At 32.8% G+C, this 18,727-nt stretch overlaps 2 protein-coding genes, 1 long non-coding RNA gene, 2 other non-coding genes and 2 pseudogenes across 5 annotated transcripts; 4 read left to right on the top strand and 3 right to left on the bottom strand.

Moving 5' to 3' along the window:
* Positions 1–1,402: 1,402 nt before the first annotated feature.
* On the bottom strand, positions 1,403–2,472 carry LOC147922907 (uncharacterized). The gene is made up of 3 exons (XR_015588932.1): positions 2,244–2,472; positions 2,085–2,153; positions 1,403–1,536 (listed from the first exon to the last, which is right to left on the bottom strand). It is a non-coding gene; the product is annotated as an uncharacterized LOC147922907 (long non-coding RNA).
* A 4,030-nt stretch (positions 2,473–6,502) lies between these two features.
* On the top strand, positions 6,503–7,619 carry LOC104763356 (putative F-box protein At5g51000 pseudogene; annotated as a pseudogene).
* A 396-nt stretch (positions 7,620–8,015) lies between these two features.
* On the top strand, positions 8,016–8,104 carry TRNAY-GUA (transfer RNA tyrosine (anticodon GUA)). The gene is given in 2 exon segments: positions 8,016–8,052; positions 8,069–8,104. It is a non-coding gene; the product is annotated as a tRNA-Tyr (tRNA).
* Positions 8,105–9,046: 942 nt separating this feature from the next.
* On the top strand, positions 9,047–10,477 carry LOC104763355 (putative F-box protein At5g51000 pseudogene; annotated as a pseudogene).
* Positions 10,478–10,697: 220 nt separating this feature from the next.
* TRNAY-GUA (transfer RNA tyrosine (anticodon GUA)) lies at positions 10,698–10,786 on the top strand. Its single transcript is given in 2 exon segments — positions 10,698–10,734; positions 10,751–10,786. It is a non-coding gene; the product is annotated as a tRNA-Tyr (tRNA).
* Positions 10,754–13,124, bottom strand: LOC104761088 (pentatricopeptide repeat-containing protein At5g50990). The gene is made up of 2 exons (XM_010484124.2): positions 12,881–13,124; positions 10,754–12,635 (listed from the first exon to the last, which is right to left on the bottom strand). The coding sequence occupies exons 1-2, from the start codon at positions 12,963–12,965 to the stop codon at positions 11,116–11,118; spliced, it is 1,605 nt and encodes a 534-aa protein (XP_010482426.2). The 5' UTR covers positions 12,966–13,124; the 3' UTR covers positions 10,754–11,115.
* A 90-nt stretch (positions 13,125–13,214) lies between these two features.
* LOC104761087 (uncharacterized) lies at positions 13,215–16,348 on the bottom strand. Its single transcript, XM_010484123.3, has 8 exons — positions 15,898–16,348; positions 15,507–15,813; positions 15,262–15,418; positions 15,123–15,167; positions 14,415–14,580; positions 13,911–14,275; positions 13,643–13,825; positions 13,215–13,538 (listed from the first exon to the last, which is right to left on the bottom strand). The coding sequence occupies exons 1-8, from the start codon at positions 16,081–16,083 to the stop codon at positions 13,403–13,405; spliced, it is 1,545 nt and encodes a 514-aa protein (XP_010482425.2). The 5' UTR covers positions 16,084–16,348; the 3' UTR covers positions 13,215–13,402.
* Positions 16,349–18,727: the final 2,379 nt, after the last annotated feature.

Raw genomic sequence — 18,727 nt, 5'->3', positions numbered from 1 at the left:
TAATAAGATAATAATTTTTTTAGAAATCCTATGTAAAAATATAGTCCATCAATATCATAAATTAATAATCAAATAAACTAATATATATGTATATATATATATCTAAAAAATCTAGTGAAATATGATTTTGTTTGCCTATTTTTGAGTTTGCATTTTTGTTGGAGCCCATCTCTAGTTTTTTCATTGTTGTCTTCTCAAATCCAAAAATTGTGGAGAGTCCTAGATGCGATAATTGCTTCTTTAGTAACTGGTTCTAAAGGTATCATAATATCTTCTTCCATTCCATCATTACCATGAATGATAGTAATAACATTTTCTTCTAAACTTTTAGCATTTATCATTTTTATTTAGATAATCTAGTAAATAATTGACATTCACCCAATTACGATAGCTAAAATTATATATTAAGAAAATTCTTTAAAAATGTAAATGATAACAAAAGTATCTTCTTTTGTAATTTTTTTTTCAAAGTTATGAAAATGAGAAAATCTCTTCATAAATTAATAAAATATTAATTTATCGATAAATTAAAACTTCTATAAATTAATAAAATTTTATGGTCCCGACCTTATTAATTTATAGAGGTTTTATTGTAGTTACAAAGATTTCTTTCTTATTTAAATTTATTGATATCTGGAAGTGGTAGATGTTTTTAAAATTGAAAAGTTTATGAAATATGAGTAAAGTTTAATACACACACACACACACACATATATATACATATATCAATTATTTTTATCAAAATATATTAAAATATATTTTATTTTAATTAGGTAACCTATTTCCTTAGGGAAAAATATGTGTGGCAATCATGTAAGGTACTAACTTTAAAAACCAAGCTTTATAGAATAATTAAGATTATTAAAATTTTAAATAATGTTTTCTTATAAATTAAGGGAGTGTATTCAATTCTATAATTCAGATGAGTTGAAGTTTAGTGGAGTTTAATATGACTTTGATGATTTTAGGGAAAGTATTATGATTTATTATAAATCCTTCCCAAATCCCACTTAAAAATATGAGATTTTAAACTTATGTATTTTTGTTTGCCAAAAAAAAAAACTTATATATTTTTAAATATAGAAATATTTTAAAATCTATTAAATTCATTAAAAATATAATTTTCAAAATGTTTTCAATAATAATAAAATTTCAAATCACCAGTTAAATAAAATTATATTTTATTATTTTTTAAACTTTATAATTGAACAACATAAGAATTGTTATTCTAACATAATAATCACTTAAAATGTTTAATTTGAAGACACTTCTAAAGTTCTTTTTTACCAACGCCTCGAAAGACTATTTTAGTGCTAAAATTTATTGTTAGGTTATTCACTTATGCTCAAGCGACAAAGTGTATAACCCTTGAAAACAATGACGTCGATATCTGATCTTTCGCATGATTTGGTGGAGGAGATATTGTCTAGGGTTCCAATGACTTCTTTAGGAGCAATGAGATCCACTTGTAAACTACGGCACCCTTTTTCCAAAGATCCGAGCTTTAAGCATTGTGGAAAAGAAGCCAAGGAGGCACTACAACAAATTTGTCCATTCTTAGAGTTCGATAAATGCTATTATATGTGATACACAGCGTTTTTGTAAACGTTGTCTCTGCCCAAGCTATAATAGACCCCCCATACAATAACGTTTTTTACTCCTGCTATTATATCGTTATATATAATAGCGTAATGTCGGCGTTATAAATGTTTTAAATATAGCGTCTGTAAATGTTCTTAAAAATTATTCAATAACATTATTGCACTGCTATTATAATTTATATTGTTGCAATATTTTATTGCTGTTATATTTAATATAATGTCTTAATATTTGTGCTATGATTTAGTATTTTTTTGATAAAATTAAAATCCATTAAACAGTTAACAAAAATCAATACAAAAATCTAAATAAAGCAGATTTGAGAAATCAAGCACATGAAGAGAACACAAACGAGATTAAAAGTGAAATTTACTTTCGACAGATTTGATAAATCATGCACATGAAAAGGACACAAACATGCAATTTTCATATTCGACCAAAATCAAACTAACCTGAAATTTTAACTAAAATGTGAACAAACTTACAGATTTGTTGTTTAAGTTTTAGATTTCTCTTCTCTCAAGTTTGTCTTTGTTGTTGGACGAGCTTGACACCTCACAAAAGGAGTTTTAAAGTGAAATTTAGGTTACTGATGAAGAATGAAATTGAAAAAAAAAACAATTAGCTGTCTAATTTCAGGTTACCTTCGTCAGAGAAATAGAAGAGGAGAAGATATAGCTCGACTGGAGAAATCGAAGAAGAAGATACAGACCACGGGCGACACAGAGACAGAAGGAAATCGAAGAAGAAGATACAGAGATAGAAGGAAATCGAAGACGTCGACGGCGATTATGTCTAGGTTTTGAGATTTAGAGAGAGAACCGAAGGGATGAGGACAAAAAAATATCTGAGACCTTTTATTTTTTTTGTTCTAAGTGTTAAAGTGGTTGAATAAAATTTTTGGCTAAGTGTTAAAGCGGTTGAATAAAATTTTGGGCCGCCAAAGTGACTTTCGCTTCCCGCTTATACTATAAATGGGCTTAGCACTAATAAAATGCTGTAATATAATTGCTAAAATCCGAAACTATTCTTTAACAGCAGTTACATAACTAGTGCTATCAAATGGTGCTATCGATGAGCAAATTTGTTGTAGTGAGGTTATGGTGATCATGAAATGTGATTCAACGGCTTATTTAATGAGCGTCAATCTCAGTAATTCACTACAACGGCTTATTGTTTGGAACCAGGTCAAACCAGGTGGATCCAATCTAGAAACGAGTTTACAAGAGAGAGATTTTGGAGCCATCCTCTGCCATGTCATCCTAGTGGGGACTAATAGGGCCAGCCTATAGGACAAGCAACTAAAGCAAAAGATTAAGACATCAAAAAATTCAGGGTATTTGTTTGTAAATTTTTTATAGAATTTTATATATATGTAAGGACTTTTACAAAAATGTGGGCTTTAATATAAGTGCAAATCATAGTTTTTGAGATTAATTGTTAGTTTTGGTTTTGATTTTTTCCCTTTTGAGTTAATAATTTGCTTTGTTAAACTATTAGATAAACCTTTTCATCACATATAAACTATTCGTTTGTGTTTATAAATTTTCAAAACATTAAACATAAAATTTTAAATACTTTTTTTTTTTTTTGACCTCAAACCCCATATTTTATTACTCAAGATCGAATAGGTTGGTTTCTAAAGCCAACCATTCCGGAACCTTTAAGTCTACATGGGAAAACAAATAACCTCGTACTCGAGCCCCTTTGGCAAGGCGATCGGCACGGACATTTAAAGTTCTAGGATATGGGAGATAGAAAAAATCACAAACTTAGCTCTTAAATCCCGAAACCTATCTAACTCTGTGGAAAAATTAGGCCACTCATCAATCTCCTCAATGACCTTGATAATGGTATAGCGCAATCTGTTTCGAAATGAACTGATGTCAAACCATGTTGTATCGCAGATTCCATCGCCCAGAGAAGTGCCTCAAACTCAGAGTGAAGAACATAGTGGTGTCGTCTCATACATTTAAACCCGAAGTAAGTTGCAGAACTCTGCAAAACAAAGCCCAAACCTGCAAACTGATCCTTATTGTCCCAAGATGCATCTAGTTGACATCGAACCTCATCTATGATCTCCTCGTCCTCCTCAAAATCCTCTGGTTGTCCATCTTCCGACTCCTCGCAAGCTTCGACGACCTGCGCCAAACGCCATGCTAAAGCTTCAGTCAAAGCAAGTTCCAAAGTATCAATCGGGGAGATATCCTTGTTGTTGAACATTTTCTCATTCCTCGCTTTCCAAATGTACCACAAGATCTAGGGAAAAACCTCTAACTATTCCTCTGATGCACCCTGTTCCTTAGCTCGCCACAAGAGATAATCAAAGTTTTCATAAATGGAGTTACTAACACACCCGGATGAGTTGCTATATTGGACAAAGCCCATAACAGTAGAGCTGGCGGACACCTAAAAAGTACATGATTGATTGATTCCTCCTCAACTCCACATCTAGATCATGACTTATCTGAGCCGCAGTGTCGCTCTAGTAATCGGCTATTGGCTGCCACGAATCCTGAAATGGCTTGCCACAGGATATGTTTGATTTTTCTCGACGATTTCAGCTTCCAGACCTGACTCTTAAGTTTGGTTGTGCTTGGTTCTAAAACCTCTTGGCTCGAAAGAGTAGCGATAGCATATCCCGACCTTACAGAGTGTCTATATTAACATTCTTGAAGTACATTTTGTGTTATGCCCTTTTAGTTTTGTTTATTTAAAAAGTTATTTACAACATTAACCCCTAAATTTTTTCTAAAACTAACATTACTCCAGATTTTGTTTCCTAAATATTTTACATTTTATTTCAATTAAAAAATAACAGCAATCAATATGGAAATCTATATTAACATTTTTGAAGTACATTTTGGTTTATGCCCTTTAAGTTTTAATTATTTATTTTTTTCACAACATTAACCCCTAAAACAATTCCATAAATAACATTGCAGAGAAACTGAAATACTAAACTTTCTTAAATTGACCAACATTTGTTACATTTATTGCCATAAAATCTTAACAACATCTATACATTACGATTTTTCCAAAAACAACTCTATCCATTAAAGTTTTAACCCATTAAATCTCCAAAACTATTTTTATGGATGCTAGAATCTCTCAAATTTAAATGATATACAACAGATTTTACATAACAAAAGTTTACAATATCCATAATTATATTAACATTAATAAATTTCCTAAACCGAAAATCCAATTATAAAATGTCACATTAAATATGTTGAAAACTCCCATATAATTTGGTTTATTTTTTTATTTTTTGAGGAATTACCAAAAAAATTAAAATTTTATTAATTATCATAAACTATATATATTGACATTGAAAAATTATAAACTATATAAGTATGCTAATTTGGTAAAACAATTAACATAATTAAACTTGATAAAAAACTTATATAGATTTTTTTTTTGCGCAAAAATTTATTTCGATTTTGGTGAGACGGGTTGGCATTAATCCTATATAGGGAGTTAAGTGGAATTGTTTTTTTTTAAAACACTTTTAGATGTGTACCAGGAGATAAATGTATTACTAGACTATACATATACCACACGGGTTAAAACCTTGAAAACAATACAAAAATCCTATACTTTGAATATTTATATCAAATACCTGTAAAATTTTATATTTTTTAAATTAATAAAACAATAATAAAATAACAAATAAATACAATATACTTTTTAATTTTTAAAATTAAAAATATTGTCCCGCGGTGTACCGCTGGATAAATCCTAGTAGAAACTATCATATATTTAACCATACATTATGTTGTGTTTTGAAGATATTCTATATCTGAATCCTTCGTAAACAAAAAAAAACAATTTGATTCCCATTTTGTTTTCCAAAATCTTTGAGCTTTGATTCTTAACGTAAGAAAAACTTCGATTGACAAGTATTTAAATATTATAATTAACATATATAAACTTAATAAAAATTTTAATTATTACGGATATGTAAAATTAAAAAATTCTAAAATACTATATAATGTGGTTATATAGTAGATGAGTTATAAAGAGAACATGTTGAAATTAATAAAATATTATTAAATTTGTGTTAACACAGGTTAAATCCTCATTTAGTTATTTATCAACACTATTAATATTAAAATATTTGACATAAAATCAAGTTGATTTAACTAAGATTGTATAAAATAATTAAATTATTAGGAAAAATGTGACTTAATCACAGCGTATAATTACTGATTATGTATTTAGATCCTTTAATTTTTGTTATAATAATTAAAAATCAAAATATAATCTCAAATACTAAACAAAACAAACTAAATATAACAAACAAATGGTCATGAAGTGTATTGCGGGTTAAAAAATAATATAAATGTTTAGCCCCACAACAACTAGAAAATTTAGTTATTCTTCTATTCACAAAACATTTAATATTTAACAAATATATACAACATAAAATATAAATTATAATAGAAATTATATGTACGCGGTGTACCGCGGATTAAAATCTAGTTGACCTGATTTTGTGAAACTCCAAACATAGTCATTAACCATAAACCTCCTGCTGGGTTGTAGACAAGTTATTAACGGGATATCCAGTGGATCCACCAGTTCGGCTAGCTTGTCCATTTTCCAAGTCTTCGTCTCAAAAAGGCATGTTTTTAAGTTCTGCGTAGGGCAATTACCTGACTTGGTCCTTGAACTGTTGAACAGAATCTTGTATTTGTAGTTGTGATCTCTCTTTTTTTTTTTTATATTATTATTAAACGGGATATACATTTATTTATCTTTCTCTTATCTTTTTCTTTTTGTTAAAGAGCTACATATTATTTTATTTTTTGGTAATTTTTATTCTACTTTTTATATAAAAAAGAGCCGTGTGTGCAAGTGCAAGCGTGAAAGCTGAAAACCCTAATCTCTATTTGAAACAATGACGGTGATGTCCGATCTTCCTCTGGATTTGGTTGAAGAGATACTTTCTAGGGTTCCAATAACATCTTTGAGAGCATTGAGATCTACATGCAAACGATGGAATGATTCATCGAAAGATCCGAGGTTAACAAAGAAGTATTATGGTAAAGAAGCCAATGAGACTATGGCGGTCATGATATGTCATTCAAAGGCTTGTTTAATGAGCGTCAATCTCCAAGACCACAAAGACTTGGTAGATTCATCTATAAAGCAAATAGGTAAACTCAATCAAGTTAAAATATCTAGTGTGTATCATTGTGATGGCTTATTGTTATGCCTCACTGATGAGAAAGTCTTGAGGCTCATGGTTTGGAACCCAAATTTGGGTCAAATCAGGTGGATCCAATGTCCTAGAAACGAGTTAGGATTTATGATAGACACGTATGCTATAGGATACGACAGCAACAACAACCACAAAATCTTGAAGTTGCACTCATGGCCTAATGGAGAAATCTACGATTTTAAGTCTAGTTCATGGAGGTTTCTTGGTGTCACTACCGACCGTTATAAATATCGCCGGGGTATTGTTAACTTAAAAGGAAATACCTACTTAATTGCCAGGAGAAGTTTGGAAGAGACTGAAGAATTTTTAGTCTGTTTTGATTTCACAAGTGAGACATTTGGACCACGTCTCCCTCTTCCATTTCACTCTATTCCTAAGGATGCATATGTACAAATATCTGTTGTTAGAGAAGAAAAGCTTGCAGTGTTTTTTAAGAAGTGGAAAAAATATGAGTTTGGAATATGGATTACAACTAAGATTGAGCACAATATAGTGTCGTGGAGGAACTTCTTAAAAGTTGATATGATCACACCGTTGACTGAAAAATATCGGTTTCCGTATGGGAGTTTCTTCGTCGACGAGAAGAAGAAAGTAGCAATGATTTTTGACTTAGACAGAAGTGCAAGTAACTACAAAGCTTACATGGTTGGTGAGAATGGATACTACAAAGAAGTGGATCTTAGAGAAAACAAAAGTTGGATACTTATGTGCTCTTATGTTCCAAGTTCGGTGCAAATCTCCAGTAAGGTTCCCAGTACTTTGCAAGAGGCAAAAGACAAAAAGAAAGAGATGATATATTAGTCTATTATATAGTTTATATCAAATACCTTTTTCATTCATATATTTATGCTTTTTTTTCCCTTTCCTCAAGCGTTCTCATCTTTTTTGAACAAGACTGTTCAATTATTTCTGTTTCTATTCTTGAACAGAATCTAGCTTGTATTTGTGGTTGTGATCTTGAGAATTACGTCCATCCTCCTCATGTTCTCTTTTTGTGATTATATATGTATCACATGTTAAAGCCAAATTAAAGGCCTAAAACTCTCTTTGCATCTGGATATAACCTGAGATGTTGTTTAAATACAAAGACTAAAATTGAGAGTTTCATTTGACCTCTACCAATACCATTCGTAGAAACTATAATGAGGTATGATGTTATATATAACAGTAGTTGAACACTAGCAACAATCCGACCTTAGCTCAGTTGGTAGAGCGGAAGACTGTAGTTGTTTACAACAGATAATCTTTAGGTCGCTGGTTCGATTCCGGCAGGTCGGATCTTTTCTCCTCTCTTTTTTTTTTATAACAATTATACCTTTTGATCTAATAAGACACATAACTGCCACCTGAGTAGGATAAAATGATAATCACCAATTCTATTTATTCCAAATTAGTCCTAAAAATTTTAAATTCTCAAAATCAACCTCCCAAAACTTCCAACAATAAGACCACATCTAAGATATTATACTATTTTAGAATGTTGTACCTGATCATCAAATCAATGTACCATAAAAAAAACTGAAACCTGTACTTGAAAAGTTCCAGCCGTGTTTGGTTTCTTTCTTTAAAAGTACATCGACTGGGGGAAACTTCAAAGCTTACATGGTCGGAGAGGGTGGACACTACAAGAAGTGGATCTCGGTGAAACTATATATATATATATGTGAGCTTATGTGTTCTCCTTATGTTCCAAGTTCGGTGCAGATTCAATAAGGCTCCAAGTACTTGCAAGATGCAAAAGCGAACTTTTTTTTTTTGTCAGCAAATATTCCATTAAATTAAGTTATAAGATTTGGGTACTCCTTAATAGAGATAGCATGATACAATCAACTAATTTACATTGGAGGAAACAGAACCACGGTATGTTGCTTAAACAAGTGTACAACATTCGTGTCAAACTACGACAAAAGAGAGATAACGAGCAAGAAATCTAATAGAAATAGTGAGATCCACCAAGGTAAAAGAGAATTATTAGTATATTTATTATATAGTTCACAAAAATACCTTTTCATGCATTTATGTTTTCTTCTCTTCCCTCATGTGTTCTTCTCATGATAATCTTGTATTTGTGGTTGTGATTTTTTTTTTTTTTTTTTTGTGTGTTAACGGTGCCTACATATCATTTTTTTTTCATAAATTTTCTTTTACTTTTATATTTAAAAAAAAGAGTCGTGTGTGCAAGTGCAAGAAAGCTGAAAACCCTAATCTCTATTTGAAACAATGACGGCGATGTCCGATCTTCCTCTGGATTTGGTAGAAGAGATACTCTCTAGGGTTCCAATAACATCTTTGAGAGCAGTGAGATCTACATGCAAACGATGGAATGATTCATCGAAAGATCCGAACTTAACTAAGAAGTATTATGGTAAAGAAGCCAAGGAGGCTATGGCAGTCTTGATATGCCATTCAAAGACTTGTTTAATGAGCGTCAATCTCCATAACCACAAAGACTTGGCAGATTCATCTATAAAGCAAATAGGTAAACTCAATCAAGTTACAATATATGAAGTGTATCATTGTGATGGCTTATTGTTATGCGTCACTGGGAAAGACTTGAGGCTCATGGTTTGGAACACATATTTGGGTCAAATTAGGTGGATCCAACGTCCTAGAAACGAGTTTGGATTAATATTAGAAGAGTTAGCTATAGGATACGACAGCAACAACAGCCACAAAATCTTGAAGTTGCAGTCATGGCCTCATTAAAAGTATGAAATCTACGATTTTAAGTCTAGTTCATGGAGGTGTCTTGGTGTCACTACCAAACGTCATAAATGTCGCCGGGGTGTTAATTTGAAAGGAAATACTTACTCAATTGCCCTGAGAAGTTTGAAAGAGAGGAATGAAGAATGTTTAGTCTGTCTTGATTTCACAAGTGAGACATTTGGACCGCGTCTCCCTCTTCCATTTCACTCTGTTTCTAGAGATGATGTACAGCTATCTGTTGTTAGAGAAGAAAAGCTTGCAGTGTTTTTTCATAAGTGGAATACATATGAGTTCGGAATATGGATTACAACTAAGATTGAGCACAATATAGTGTCGTGGAGGAACTTTTTAAAAATTGAGCACAATATGCCGTTGACTGACATATATCGGTTTCTATATGGGAGTTTCTTCGTCGACGAGAAGAAGAAAGCAGCAATGTTTATTTATGAAGACAAAAAAGCGTGGAGGAAATACAAAGCTTACATGGTTGGTGAGAATGGATAATACAAAGAAGTGGATTTTAGAGATCATAACAAAAGTTGGAAACTTATGTGCTCTTATGTTCCAAGTTCGGTGCAAATCTCCAGTACGGTTCCCAGTACTTGCAAGAGGCAAAAGACGACAAAAAGGAAGAGATGATATATTATTAGTCTATTATATAGTTTACATCAATACGTTTTCATTCATTTATGTTTTTCTTTTCCCTCAAGTGTTCTCATGTCTCTTTGATCCAAGATTGGCCAATCATTTCTGTTTTTTTTTTCTTCTTCTTTCTGTATCAATGAACTTTCAGGGTTTTTCATAGTTCTTGAACAGAATCTCATATTTGTCCTTGTGATCTTGAGAATTACATCCATTATGTACCTATTAAAGCCAAAGGCCCAAAACTATCTGACATCTCGATTGAAGTTTATCAAGACTAAAATTGAGACTTTCATCAATTAATGTGTCCTCTTCATATTGCATGTGAATCAAGGAATCAGTTTTCGCATATTCTTATGATGTTGAAAATATTTGTCAACAACAAAATTTGATATTAGAGTTTTGTTTTTAAGAGAAGGAATTGAGTTTTGGCAACAAGATGTTGCAAATACCCTTTGTATAAACATCTATGAACGAATATAAAATAATATAATACAAGAAGTAGTTGAATGTAAATAACAATCCGACCTTAGCTCAGTTGGTAGAGCGGAAGACTGTAGTTGTTTGCAACAGATAATCTTTAGGTCGCTGGTTCGATTCCGGCAGGTCGGATTTTTTAACCCAATAACAAGTTTTTATCTTTTACATCTATACCCTCCGATCCAGGGACACACATAACTGGTAATCACCAGTTTCACTACACTAATTATTCCAAATTGGTCCCAAAACTTTTAAATTCCCAAACATCAACCTCCCAAAACTTTTAACAGTAAGACCAAATATATCATCTTCAAAGCTCCATGTCTTTAAGACAATGTACCATAAAAACTGAAACTGTGCTTTAAAAGTTCCAGCCGTGTTTGGTTTCTTGATCGTTCCCCTTTACGAGTTAGCGAAACAAAGAATGCAGATAAAACTAGCGTTTGTAGTCGATACATCTTTTACCAATAATCTCTGCAAGAACACAAGCCATCTTCAAACCTATGAAACCGTATCCGATCCCGCATTATAATTACTCTATTCAACAACTTCGACACTGCTTTTATCCAATTATGGCAATCACTGCACATCCGTATGTTCTTCTGGATTCTAATTTCAGATCCTGGACTACTCTTCAAGATCACATACGCCAACGCTAGCTTTTCACTGTGGTAATTCAAGTTCTCTTCTTTCTCTTCTTCAGAGACATCCATCAACACCAAATCAGTGTCAGACACAAACCCTTCAGACTTAGTTCTCTGTATCAAACCTTCTAATACTTTGTATATAGCCTTTGTTTCTATATGAGATGTATCTCCTGCTTTAAACCGATGTATCACACCTCCAAATTCCACCCAACTCTTTCCTTTTGCTTTACGGATTCCTTCTTTAGTCATCAACTCTCTCACCTTTTGAGCGCTCTCCCATTTCTTCGTGGAGCTATAGATGTTCGAAAGCAACACATAGTCTCCACTCTTTGCCTTTGAAAGGTTCTGTATAGCGATTTCTCCTAGCTCAGGGTTCTTGTAAGTTCTGGAGGAACTAAGAAGAGATCTCCATATCACCACATCTGGCTCTATCGGCATTGACTCTATCAACTCATACGCTTCTTTGACCCGTCCTGCTCGGCCTAGCAGATCAACCATAGCACCGTAGTGCTCTAACTTTGGCTGTATTGAAAACCGCTGACTCATTAGACCAAAGTACTTTTTCCCTTCTTCAAGCAAACCGCAATGGCTACACGCTGTTAAAACCCCGAGAAATGTTATTGAGTCTGGTGAAACATGATCCGCTTCCATCTCTGAAAACACTCTGATTGCTTCTGTGGCTAGTCCATGAGTAGCAAAACCAGTGATCATCGCATTCCAAATCGATACATCGCTCCGTTCAACACTATAGAAAACCTCCCTCGAAGTTTCTATATCTCCACACTTTGCATACACGTCGACAAGTGCAGAAGACAATATTGTATTAAGTTCAATCCCAGCGTCAATCATCAGAGAATGCACCCACTTTGCATGGTGCAGGTCTCCAAGACGGGCACAAGCAGCTAAAGCGGAAGCGAAACTGAACTTATTCGGTTTAATATCCGAAAACTTAAGCATAACCTTAAGAGTTTTCAAAGCTTCTTCGTACTGAACATTTCTGACATAACCACCAATCATCAAGTTCCAAGTAATCACATTCTGATCACTAGCGTTACGAAGAACCTTCTTAGCCAAACCGTACTCTCCGATTTTCATAAGACTCTCAATGATTAGGTTCGTGTTACAAACACCAGGAGACAAAGAGAGGAACCAAAGAAGAAGCCGGCGAGCAAAATATGAAAGGTTGCAACGTCTGTAAGCTGCAACCATGGAGACAAGAAGAGATGGATATGTTCCATATCCAAGTTTAAAGATCTGAGCATGTGCTTGACGAACACATTTAGAATTTGAAGGAGCTTTGCATGATTCAAGAACTTGTTTCAAAATCCGATGATCTACAAGCAAAAGCATGAAACTTTATTGAGTGAATTGTAGCCCAATTGGCAGCGACAAATCGAATCATCAAATCTTAGTCACCAAATAGTCCCAAATTACAAAAAGAGAGAAACTTTATACACGAACTAACCCAAAAAGCTATGTAAACATCATAAAACTGGAGATTGATGATAATTCGATAAACCCCAGACATGGTGGAATCCACAGAAATGTCGGATTCGGATACAAAGAATAAACTTTTTACCAGTGAGGCTTGAAGCGGATGATGAGGAGAGAGAGGTGACGCAGAATCTTCTGATTCCGGAGACGTTAATGGAGTTTCTCTTCATCTCTCTTAAACCCTTTCGCTCTCACATGGAGGAGGACAGCTAAAATCTCAAATTAGAGCGATTTAGAATTTTGGAGGTTTCTTCTTCTATGTTTTCGCCAAAAGGTTGAATTTTTATTACGTTTTTTTTTTTTTTTGTTCTTTCTTTCTGAAGTAAAGTACTGTACTTGGTAATTCGATACATACTTGTGAAATCACGATTTCTAATGGCTCATTGACAAAGCCAATTCACGGCAAAGCAGCAGTAATGTTTAAATAAACGAATCATTTATAAAATTGAATGTAAAGCTTTTTATTCAATCCACATGTAAATGATGTTTTATGCCTAAAACTAAGAATTGGTATGAATGATGACTGATAAAATATTACGCCACCTGAACCTGTATACTCAGTTAATAAAAGATATGAAGAATACAGACATGTTAGAGGTCAAAAGTTTCATGAGATCTTGTGCAGACCAATGTTGAGATCAGAAGATATTGAGATGAGAAGTGGCTGAGAGTAATGCCATTCCGCTTTAAACACTCGTTTCTGATGCGCTTTTATTGATTGTGTCGGCTTACGAGCATTGTATCTATACCACACGAGTGAAACAACAATAACATAAATCACAATCCAAAATGTAAAGGCATCATCTTTATTTAGCCAAATGAACAGAGATGTTGACAATTCCTTTACCTGATGTCAAAAACATGGATGACCGGGTCAACTGAGCCAGAGGTTATGTATAAACCATCAGGAGACCAAGACTGATTTATTAAAGCTGATTGTGACTCACTGCTGTCTTGCTTCCACCCAAACGAATGGAGTTCGGTTTTCCTTAACCTGATATCAAACAGTCGAAGCTGTTTCTCGGGTTCCCTGACATTACAATGCCGAGAGTCTTCTTCGTTAGTGAAAGGTACCTAGCAAATTTGGTAAATCATATTTGACAAGTTCTTCTTACCCTGACTGAACCATGAAAAGATTGAAGTCACAAGGATTGGAGAGAACACTCATGCATTTATAGTCTATTTGATGCTTGTAGTCTGCTCTACCAACTTGAAAATCAAACCCGCATATTCTCTTGTCTGCACCAACTGATAAAACAACATTCTTGTTCCTCATCCCGTCCACTCCCATTACAGCAGCTGAGTGTAGATTCCTGTGTAAAGGTTTCGACTTCCATTTTTTTTCTTCATCATCACTCTCGTTCCATAGTACAACAGCATGATCACTTCCCCCGGTGACAAAGCATGTATTTTCCCAAGGCATGAACTTTATGTTGTTGATGATCCCTTTTACGTGAGGTTTATTCTCCAGGAAAGTAACCTTCACCAACACAAAAAGAAAAGTACCTAGTTTGAGATACATTTCAAAAGCAAAATACTAGTGTGTTGTGTTGTCTTTGTCTTTTTTTAAAACAGCAACGTCGTGAAGTTTCAAATAATGTGGTGCAGGAACATCTTACCCCGCGTGTCTTGTTCAAATTTAAGATTGATATCTGAGAATCACCATCGTCTGCTGTGTATACAGAGAAAAGGGTGTGCCCAGATGGGTGCCAGGCCATATCTTCTGCCCATCTCCTTTGTTTTCGAGACATACAGTCAGTGGTACTAAGCAATGATGCAGCCAATCTGCAATTAAATGGACCGCAAATCAAAACAGATATATTCCTTACATAGAAAGACACAAGCTTCCTAATTTGGATGGAACATTTGAATTCTAATCTCTATCTAGATTGAGCTGGGGATCTATATTACATTGGCACATTTGCTACATGCGTTAAGTTAACTAGTGTTCCAACAAATTTATTCCATTTGTTTAATCCTTGTGTTTAGTATAGATACAATATAGACAACAAAAATAACACCCCACTATTTAACAAGCAGTTGGGTTGATAGGCAAAGATACTAAGACGTTAGTTGTTCTTCTTTCCATTTAAAGTTTAAGCAAGGGCCAGGGTTTGAGGCTCTTATGTCAATACATATAAATCTATCCAAATCTGAGGCCATAAACCTAAACATCAATCCTTAATAGTTAATAGAAATAGCTACAAGTCGTCATTTATTTCATGTACTGTGAGCTTCCCAAATCTCGCCTCCAATAAGAGGCTAGTGCCAAACTAATATCAATACAATACACTAACACAAGGGAACAAAGTGAGAGAAACACTCACCTTCGAGGCTGCAGTTGCCATAAACTGACCATGCCATCCAGAGAACTTAATGATACAAGAAAACATAAAGACAGATTAGATTTACAGAACCCATTTTTTAAAACCCAACAGCAGACTAATGGGTCGTGTAGTCATGTACCTTGTTGCAAACAGCTGCTCATTTACAGGACACAGAATCAAGCTTCTTAATTTCCTCTTGTGCTGACTAGAGATCTGATTGCTGGTATGACACTTGATTGTAGTTGGTGAAGAGTTTCTAGCTATCAACCGAATCAATTCTTTGTGCTCTTTTTGCTCTGCAGTAACAAAGACACAGAAAAACCAGTCAACACTAAAAGAAGCCTCAAATATATACGAAAAAACCAATGTTCAAGAAGTGCTTACCAAATTTCCTCTTCGTCCCTCTATCTTTAACATTCAGACTGTCACGAGATCGTTCAGATTTTTGCTTCAGAACAACAGTCTTAGCCTTGGAAATACTACTAGCACTACTACTTCTAGGATGATCAGAGCTATCACAGGACCTTAAAGTCTTGCTAGGTGAGGGAGATGGATAGTCTTCACTCACATTCCTCAAAGTCTTCAATGGTTTATCATCTTTCTTAGCACTATTAGATGGAATTGAAGAAACTCCACGAAGTTGAGCTAACTTAGCTTTTGAATTCTGCAGACTCTTCTCTGCTTCAATAAGCTGAAGAAAAACCCACCAATCAATCAAATCATTCACTTCGAATTATCTAGAAAAAGCAGAAAAAAAAAAGGTAAACTTTGAGACCTTGGTTTGGTAATTAGATATGTGATGGTTGATACGCTCGATTTCATTAGAACGATGCTCGACTAAAGCGACAAGGACTTCTTCTTGCTCTTCTCTGCAAGACACGTTAGCTTCTTCTTCTTCTTCTTCTTCTTCTTCTTCTTCTTTGAGTTTGGGTTTCTTAGGGTTCCCGGGAAGCTCGCTCATCTTCTGATTTCCAAAACTTGTGGGTGGGATTGGGTTCTTGTGCCAAAGACAAAATGGGATCTGATCGTCTCTTTTGTCTGATTTTCACAAAATTGTGCTTTTTATTCCAGAGACTACTCCTCACGTCACGTGGGAGATACAAACAAGCTTCCCATTGGTAGCAATTGAAGGAACAGTATATTTAGAAAGGAAAAAAAACTAAAAAAAAAAAAGGTAGGTATGAAAAGGTTTTAGATATGAAAATAAATTAAATAAAATAGCCTATGTTTTGAGTGAATGAAACATCTTGACAATTAATACAAAATAGTTTAATAGGCTAAATACAGTTTTAATGAAAATAATGTCACTTGATATCAAAAAGGAAAAGAAAATAATGTCACAACGTATGGTATAATTTGTTGCTAGTTCAATTTTATGAATTTAGCACATGGAACTATCATTTAACAACTTACTTAGTTACTAAATTTAAAATAAAGTTTAGTGAACTGAAATATTTATTTGAAATATAGTTTGTAAATATAATTTTCTGTTAAATATATAGATATATATATATATATAACCAAAAATGATTTGAAAGTCCATCTTTAAGGCCCCGTTCGTTTCTCAATTCAGATGATCCATCTCAATTGAGATGAAGAATGATGTTCGTTTTTGACAATTTACAGGAGCGTTTAAATGAATCAGTTGAGTGATTTTTATCAAACTCATCTAAAAAATGCAAAGAATCTGGTTGAGTCTGATCGAACCATTCAACTGCAGCAGGTTCAGCCAAACTCAAAAATGTCTAAAGTACTCTCAACTAATTTAGAAAATTACACTACAAAACATATCTCTCTTTGTCTCTCTCGTGCTCGACCAAAGACGAAAAAATAGGATTATCTGATTCTCAATTCCAACCACTCCTCTTTATCGTCTCGCAGGAGTTCAGGTTTGTTCTTCTCTTACTATCTCTCGCACGCTCTCTCTCTCGTGCTCTCCCTAAATCGAGATATAGACAAACTATAAGCAATGTTGTATCTTAGTTTTAAAATTATTCAACATATCTCCTTAAATCGTTTAAGAGTGACATATATATATTTTAAAACTACGATACAACATTGCTTATATTTTAAAATATATAAAATATTATAACTAGTTTATTAAATATTCTTTTGAACTGCACATCGATGCAATGACATCTTATAAAAATCTAAGAAATCACAAATGTTATATTTTATTTAATATAGTATATACAACTAAAAAAATCAAAAGTTAAATCAAGATTTTTTTTTATTTGTTGGATTTAACCAAATTTATATAATTCACGAATTTAAACATTATATTATGTACCGAAGAAGAATTAAAATTAAAGTGTGAAAATAGGTAAATTAAATATAAAAGATTATAAAATGTATAAATTAAATCAAATAAAACTTTATTATTATTTTATAACTAATAAAGTACAGTAAAATTTACACAAAAATATTGGATAACTATATAGTAACATCTATAATTTTACTTTGAATCTTTAAAAAACAATAATAATGCATGCTCCTTATTCTATATTTTATTATGAACAAAATTTGGAAAAGCATAGAAACGTGAACAATATAACAATCATAACCCCACCAGTGTTTACCCAAAAAATATATTTAAATTAAAGAACAATGGTTTACGTCTTCTTTGAACGGTAATATACTAATAACTTAAAATTTTAGTGAATTAACTATATACGTGGAAATCGCAAGTTAAATAAATATATTTACTATTATTTTATTTAGGTGGAAGGTTTTCGGCTATGGTTAAAACATTAATAATGTGCTCCTCCGATACATTATTGTGTTATTTGACTTTTGAAGCTAGAAATATATCATATATATTTGGAATAAGACAAACTATATAATTGGAATATAGTTATATTTATATATATATATGTAATGAAGCTTATGGTTGTTGAGATATATGCTTAGGTTCCGAAACATTACATGCTACATATGCGATTATCCTCAATATCATAATATACAAATCTTTATTAATTAGTTGAGTGATCACAAAACTGTCTTTTAATTTTAATCCTAGTAATTCTCACCAAACACACACACAAACTAGTAACTGGTTCAAAGTTAGTGCAGCCATGACAATAAATAATTCTTTAAATTTCATAAACATTTTACCTTTATTATTTCTCAAGTTTGTTGTTAAATAGGAGAGGTATGTGATATTCAAATCAAAATTATAGTAAATCTAAATTATTTAACTTGTTCAGTGCCAGCCATTGATTTGTGTACCATTGCATTGATCACTACCCATTTGCTTTGGATCACCAAGAAAATAATTTGTTTTACTTTTTCGTCTAATTTCCGATCTTTAACATTTAACTAGAGTTTTTTTAATTTCCGAATTTTATAAAAAGTAAACTTGTTAAGGCCTATCACTAAAACCTATTAAACGCAATGATTAGTGATGGTTAGAAGCATTAAATCATTAAAGTTGTGTTTGAGTAATTTTGAACAATTTCTAAAACACTAAAATAAAATATCGTTTTTTGGATTTTATTTTTAATAATTTGATTAATGTCCAAAAATTCTTTTTTTTTTGGAGTTCATAATTTTGTATTTCACTTTTAATATTATAATTTAAAAAAATATACACAAAACAATTAATA

The sequence above is a fragment of the Camelina sativa genome, chromosome 18 (genome assembly GCF_030686135.1).
Source record: "Camelina sativa cultivar CO46 ecotype springtype chromosome 18, ASM3068613v1".
NCBI lineage: Eukaryota > Viridiplantae > Streptophyta > Magnoliopsida > Brassicales > Brassicaceae > Camelina > Camelina sativa.
Note: the sequence above shows the minus strand (reverse complement) of the source record. Positions and strands in the feature narration are given on the sequence as shown.